Source organism: Triticum dicoccoides, chromosome 6B (genome assembly GCF_002162155.2).
Source record: "Triticum dicoccoides isolate Atlit2015 ecotype Zavitan chromosome 6B, WEW_v2.0, whole genome shotgun sequence".
In the NCBI taxonomy this organism is placed as follows: Eukaryota; Viridiplantae; Streptophyta; class Magnoliopsida; order Poales; family Poaceae; genus Triticum; species Triticum dicoccoides.
Genome location: NC_041391.1, coordinates 706,158,292 through 706,165,832, shown reverse-complemented (window position 1 = coordinate 706,165,832; position 7,541 = coordinate 706,158,292). Strand labels below are relative to the sequence as shown.

At 44.6% G+C, this 7,541-nt stretch overlaps 1 protein-coding gene across 1 annotated transcript; it reads right to left on the bottom strand.

The window, feature by feature from the left end:
* Nucleotides 1-2,723: 2,723 nt before the first annotated feature.
* LOC119324874 (receptor-like protein EIX2) lies at nucleotides 2,724-7,000 on the bottom strand. The gene has a single exon (XM_037598642.1). The coding sequence runs from the start codon at nucleotides 6,969-6,971 to the stop codon at nucleotides 3,015-3,017; it is 3,957 nt and encodes a 1,318-aa protein (XP_037454539.1). The 5' UTR covers nucleotides 6,972-7,000; the 3' UTR covers nucleotides 2,724-3,014.
* Nucleotides 7,001-7,541: the final 541 nt, after the last annotated feature.

Here is a 7,541-nt window from a genome sequence, read left to right as displayed (position 1 = left end):
TTTTTGTGCATGCGTTTGTGGGCCGGCCCAGCAGGCGCTGCCGCAGGCGCCAGCTGCCTTCGGCGGCGCTCCCTGAACGGAGACGTGTGTGCGCGTGCCTATCATCCACACAACCCGGGCCGCCATTTTAGAGGGCCTGATGGGCTGGGCCGGCATAACGGGGGCCCACCTGCCTTGGACGCCGGCGTGTGGGTCTCGCCCTGCACTCCACCGCGCCACCGCAGAGTTTGGGATCGATTCGCTCGAGGTCAGTCAAGTGAGCAGCAGACGACGGGAGATGTCGACAGCCGTAAGCGGAGGAGGAGCACGGGGAGTCGCGCATCGGCTCGCTCCCCACGCCGGCGATGAGTGTGGCGACTGGCGACGGCAGGCGGAAGCGGGACTCGCGGTCGTCGCTGGAGCTGGGAGCTGCTTCGTTTGTGGGTAAAGCCTGCACTGCAGTTTTTTAGTCCCACATCACCGACTTAGGCGGATTTAGTTGATTCTATGCTTAAAAATATCAATCATTTTATTTGGTTAAAGTCTTAAAGAAACATCTTAGACAGTACCATCAATGTGCTTGATATCTTCTGTTGCCTCTGTTAAGTTCTGGGTTGATAGCTAGACTTCTTTCCTTACCATATCATTGTTGATTTTCCTCAGAAATATCAATGTTTTAAATAGCGGGCTATGGAAAATAGCGGCGGGCCTTCAAATCAGATATAGCAGGCTAATGCGGGCAATGACGGGCTACTTGTGAAGGCGACCATTTAGCAGCGCCCTGCTGAAAAGGCTATAGCGGGCTATAGCGGAGCTATGGCCGGCTATTTAAAACTATGGAAATATATGATCGATCACTTCCGACAATGGATCCATATCATCTCCTTAATAGGCGGCTTCCTAATTCTTTCTTCAGAGGGAGCAAAGACAGACACTGACCGGAATGTGTCTCTTGTAGTATTTGATATCTTCAGGAAAAAGAAAAGTGCGAGGCGCAAGCAGTTGAGAATGGTTTTGCACTGTCTTTCCTAGTTGAAGATAGCAGGGTGGCAATGGACACCATAAAATCTGTACGGATTCTCTCCTATGGTATCATTTGTGCTGTAATAGTACTACAGAGATGCTGCTTGTGTATCTAATGTACATTCTGCGGGCCTTTCACAGATCCAAGAAATGCACCTGCGGCTAGTGCATTCTATAGCGCCATTTTGCTTTCAGATTTGATTGTAGAGATTGCACACAGAAATCCCCTACGCTATTCGAATATTTGACCTGAATGATCAACCTCATTGTTGTTAGTGGATTCAGTTAATCGATCTTGATAAAAAAAAGAGCAGTACAGAAATGTATTAGATTCGGTTAATCGATCGATCTTGATAAAAAAAAATAGAAATAGCTTTCGATTTGATTTGAGTACCCACTGTGAGCCCATGGTGCGGCTGCTTTTGTAGTGGTCCCTAGATGAGACTGCTAGGCTAGGCTTGAGAAGGAAGAGCAAGGTAACAAGGTTATAAAAGGAAACAGGAGATTAGGAACTAGCACAAACTGAAGCGGGAAAGAAGACTAAAATATCTAACATAATTTCACCGTATCATATAATGCACCTGTTTCACAATATGTCAATTTGTGGTTAAGTCATCGTTATTTTCTCATGTAGATACCGTGAGCAACATCGGACGTGCTAGAGTCATGGGATCTCGGCGTCAAGAAGTCTGGAAAGACACTCCTGGTCAGTGCTGTGTCTCCACTTTCCATGGCCATTGCCGGTGGTTACTTCCGTCGCGATGGATGTTGCCTCGTCGCGTGGGGTGGCAAGAACAAGATGTGCACCCCAACTTCAAACTTTGCATCACCTTAAAGCATGTATTCTTCATATGTTCCGTGCATGTTTGTCGAGAGAGAATTAATTGGGAAGTCATGTATACAGCAAAGGTTTTTGTACCAGCTGTAGGTATTTTGGATATGTGATACTGATACCAGAAGCTAAGTTCTGTGATCAGACTTGGCATCAACACACAGCATGAATTTGTGGCCCTGGGTGCAGTTAACAACCGTATTCAGTAAGCAACCTGAATTTGTCGATTCAGAATCCCCTTTTCTAGATGACGAGTGAAAGCAGAGCATCTCGCTGCTGAGCTCATTCGGGAATAATGCCTGAGGAGTGGAATCGAGGCGTTGGTGTTCGTTCGATCTATACACTTTGGAAGCACCTGGTGGTTCTTGATTTCTGTCCATGTGCCATGTCAATGTCACCAGACTGGCCGGACCTCAAGTCACTCTGGTTATCCTGGTGGGTGCTTTGCTGAAACAGGGAGAGCCTACTTTCAGCATTGTTTTACTTTCATGCGAAGCTGCCCTCACATTTTTTTCAGTTCGTTTTCTTTTGCAGGCGTTTGCTTTTTTGGATGTTCTAACCGTGTGAGTACGCATGAGATTGGAGACCAAAATGTATGCTGCAGTTCATCCGATTTCCCCCGGGAAAATGCTGGTTTTGATGGTAAGTATATGAATAATTTCCCTGGAAACAAATGGCTCCAGGGACTTGAACTGGTCAGCCTTGAGCTTCAGCACTTCGCTTTAGATTAACATGAATAAGTCTACAAGCACTGATGGTGAACACAGCTTTCTACGTCTTGCCTCTTGGCACATCTTACGAACAAGTTTGTTCACATATTAATCAACAGGTGGCGTTCTTTTTTTATATATGCAAATGAAAGCAAACCGAACAACACGAAAAGCCATAGTACAGTTATGGGGCTGTATATTCTTCAGCTTAAACAATCCAGCAAAACATATACATACACTTCATTTGTTAAAGTACAGACATACAACTACCAATTCAATACAGTACAAACGACCAGCCAATGCTCCTTTATAGAGCTACAAATAGGGAAATGGTCCAAACATACAAATAACAATACAGTACAGTACAGACCATCCAGCCAAGGCTCCTTCAGAGCTACAAATAGGGAAATGGTGAAACATACAAATACTATTTAGATACACGCGATCCGCTTGCCGCGGAGTTGGGCACTTCATGGTGCACCATCTTGAGTTTTCTCCATCATGTGAGCCCACCTTACAGCCACTTGCACATAAACCATGTCGTACATCATATCAACAAACTGGAAGAAGGCAGCCCTCCATGTTCTCTTCATCAACATGGTGCAGAAAACTGTCCACAGACCCACCACAAATCCAATGCTCGTGGCAAGATAAACGGATGGCATATGATTTATATCTCCGAGGCCACTTTGCTCTGCATCATGTGTTGAGCAGTTCCTGCCAACCGGATCTCCACAAAGACCAGGGTTACCGATGTAGATATACATCTGGTTGCCAAGAGTTTGTAGCTGTTGTCCGGGTGGTATTGCACCGGACAGATTGTTGTATGACAAGTTCAAGTGGCTCAAATAAGTTAAAGCTGACAAACTTGATGGTATTGCACCAGAAAACTCATTGTAGGATAAGTCGAGTGACTCCAACCGCTTTAAATCACCTACTTGGTTTGGGATTGTTCCAATGAACTGATTATTTGACAAGTTCAGATTGGTAAGTCCAATGAGTAGAGTTATCTCTTCTGGAATCTCTCCTGCCAAACTATTACTTGACAAATCAAGAATTACCAGTAGCTTGTAGATTGCAAAGGTGTAATCACGCTTTTGATCCTTCATGATTACTGGGATGCTCTCTTCATGAAAGTAATCAATCGTGCCATGCGACACTACTGCCATCATTGCATTCAAGTTTGACAAAGACCATGGTATGCTTCCTGACATGTCGTTGTGCGCTATGTCCAAATAGTGAAGATGGCGAAGGGAAGTGAAACTCTGAGGAATATGACCACTGAACATATTTGATCTCACTCTTAATATTTTCAACTGTGGGATTTTTTCTGGCAACCATTCTGGCAATCCTCCAAATAACCTGTTGTAAGAAAGGTCAAGGAACATCAATTGCGATGACCTTGCAAGAAATTTAGGGAATTGACCAGTCAAATTGTTGTTATTTAGGGCTAAGCTGAACAAGTCCCAACCAAATTGACTTGTAGAGTTTGCATCAGATTCCTTCCAACACTGCATAATATCTCCTTCTAAATGGTTTCCTGATAGGTCCAACCTATACAGAAAAGTCAATTGGAATATAGACAATGGGATGGTGCCTGTAAGTTGATTATTTGCAAGCATCAAGTCTTCGAGTGTAGGAGCATACAACTCAGATGGCAATGACCCAGATAAAGAGTTTGAAGATAGGTCCAGTCGGCTTATATGTATAGGCAACTGTGGAACTTGGCCTGTCAACTTATTGGACCCGAGATGTATATACTTAGCTGACATGTGTTGTAGATTTGCCGGTAATGAGCCACGCAATTTGTTTCCTGATGCTTGCAAGGTTGAAGCTCGGGAAAATGTTACCCAAAACCAATCAGGAATAACATCATCTATATTTGAATCACTAAGAACAAGAACATCAATATCAGATTGCCATTTCAGCCACTCTGGAAAAATGGGCCCCAGTTTGCATGATTGGAATTTTGCAACCTTTAATCTAAATGTTGGAACCCATTTTTGGTTGATAGCAAATCTCAAAGAGTTGTACGACAAGTCCAGATACTCTAAATTCAATAGGCCTGCAAAATGCTTCTCCACGAGCACACTATCTAATTTATTATGGCTAAGATCCAGATGCTTTAAATTACCTGAACTTTCTGAGTGTTCTTTCAAGAGAAAATCACTGAAGTTATTATAGCTGAGGTCCAAATGCTCCATATTACCTAGACTTGCAAAATCTTCATTGAAGAGCACACCACTGAATTTGTTGTAGCTGAGATCCAAAAGCTTTAAGTTTCCGAAACTTGCAAAATGTTCTTTCACACTGTTGAAGTTATTGTGGCTGAGGTTCAAATTCTCTAATTTGCCTAAGCTTGCAAATTGTTCTTTCACACTGTTGAAGTTATTGTAGCTGAGATCCAAAACCTTTAAGTTGCCTAAACCAGCTAAATGTTCTTTCAATAGCACACCGCTCAAGTTATTGTGGCTAAGGTCCAAATGCTCTAATTTTCCTAAGCTTGCAAATTGTTCTTTCACATTGTTGAAGTTATTGTAGCTGAGATCCAAAACCTTTAAGTTGCCTAAACCAGCAAAATGTTCTTTCAATAGCACACTGCTCAAGTTATTGTGGCTAAGGTCCAAATGCTCTAATTTGCCTAAGCTTGCAAATTGTTCTTTCACACTGTTGAAGCTATTGTAGCTAAGCTCCAAAACCTTTAAGTTGCCTAAACCAGCAAATTGTTCTTTCAATAGCACACCGCTGAAGTTATTGTGGCTGAGGCCCAAAAGCTCTAATTTACCTAAATTTGCAAATTGTTCTTTCAAGAGCACACCACTGAAGCTATTGTTCCTGAGGTTCAGCCATTTCAAACTACTCAGTGTTCCAACTCCTACAGGTAGAGGGCCAGTCAACATGTTTTGAGATGCTCGAAGGACACTGAGATTGGTCATGTTACCAATCCAACTGGGTAGACTCGCTGTCATATTTGCATCGTGCACCGAAAATTCTTGCAATGTATTCCATGAGCACTTTGGCAATCGCTCCATGAGCTCCTCTATGCTCGAACCTATGTTGTTACCACTGAACCTCATTCTGGTCAAATTGCACAAATTTCCCAATTTTTCTGGTATCAAACCCACGAGCTGATTCCCACTTAAATCTATGACTTGAAGGGCCGTCATGTTTGCCAAATCACTAGGAATAGACCCTATCCACCAGGAATAGGAGAGGTAAAGCTCCTTAAGGCTTTTGAGATTCCAAAACCATGCATGTTTGAGTGAAGTATTGAAGTTGTTACTAGACATATCAAGGACTTCGAGATGTGTGAGGTTGGAAAGTGATATACTAGCAGACATGGTGCTGTTGAGTCCACAACCGGACAAGCCAAGCACTTTAAGAGAAGGAAGCATATTAACACTCTGAAACCAATCCCTCGCAGAACCAAGATCCACAGAACTCATGTCAAGATGGCTCAACGAAGAGAGACGTGACAACCATGCATGATCCACATTCGGATAAAAATTCCAACTCACATCAAGATATTGCAACTTTGAGAGATTGCCAAATTGGGAAGGTATTCTGAAGGTGTTATCAGACACATCTAGGACCTCAAGATGTGTGAGGTTGGAAATTGATATACTAGCAGATATAGTACCATTGAGTCCACACTCGGACAAGCGAAGCACTTTCAGAGAAGGAAGCATGCTAACCATCTGAAACCAATCCCTCGCAGAGCTAAGATCCACATAGCTCATGTCAAGATGACTCAACAAAGAGAGACGTGACAACCATGCAAGATCCACTATGTAAGACCAATTCCCATAATAATCATAATTCCTACTGAGATCAAGATATTGCAACTTTGAGAGATTGCCAAGTTCAGAAGGTATTCTCCCACTGAATCGTGCTGACGAGAGGTTGAGATACCTTAGGTTCTTGAGAGAAGACAAGAAGACAGGGATGCTTGTGCCGTTGAAGTCATTCCCGCTCAGATCAAGGTACCTCAGGTGTTGTAAAGTAGCCAAAGAAGAGCTCATCTCGCCTGCCGACAAGCTCAATGATCTGCTCCTGTTCGGGTAGTTGTAGTCGTACATGTTGCCCATGTCGTACATGTAGTACATGTAGTCCATGTTGTCCATGTAGTAGTCCATGTTGCCCATGTAGTCCTCCATGTCGATGTTGCGGAGGTTGAGCTTGATGAGATGGCCAGTTCGGTTGCCGCAGCGGACTCCCTTCCATTGGCAACAATCCTCACCTTGCCATGACGAGAGATGGCCAGCAGGGTCCAGGAGGCTTGCCTTGAAGGACAAAAGCGCATCTCGCTCACTGCTGATGCAGGCGCCGGACCCACTCGCTTGGCCATGGGAAGTGGATGCTACTTGAGAGATCAATAGACAAAGCAGTAGTGCAGCTCCTCGGATGAGCAGCACAAGCTTAGTCATATTGGTCGGAAATGGCAAATGGAAAGGAGAATGGACAGAGGAGCTTACCTCTATTATTCCGGTTCCACCACAACCGCGTCTACAATCCACGTCTTGGTCTTGTCATGCATACTTTTCCTATATTCAAGGTGTGGCTAGAATTTGTTGATTCCGACAGCCCACCATGCACAGCACGGCAGAAGTTGCAGCTGTAATATTTATCCAAGATTCCCACAATTACACTAATAATATATGTACATTGTGGGTCAGGTCACACATCTAGCATTAAGGTCTAGAGAGTTTTTTTAGTGTTGGCATATAAATACAAGGACTCATGACTCTCAGGGCATCTCCAGCCGCGCCCCCAAGAAGGCCTCCCCAGGCGTTTTCTTCGCGCCGGCGTCGAAAAAACGGCCCAGTCGCGCCCCAGGAGCCCGATTTTCGCCGGCTTGGGCCGAAAACAGCGTCGGCGGACCCAGCCCGAACCCGGCGTGCTGGGGGGCGCTCGGGGGCGCCGGGCGAACTTTTTTGGCGCGAAGTAACCGCGGGCCCGCCACGTCAGCGACACGGCTCTCTTCTCGGCCCTTCGTC

What these genes read in the sequence shown, in the direction of transcription:
- LOC119324874 (XM_037598642.1), bottom strand. Translation starts at nt 6,971, where the DNA reads ATGACTAAGCTTGTGCTGCTCATCCGAGGAGCTGCACTACTGCTTTGT.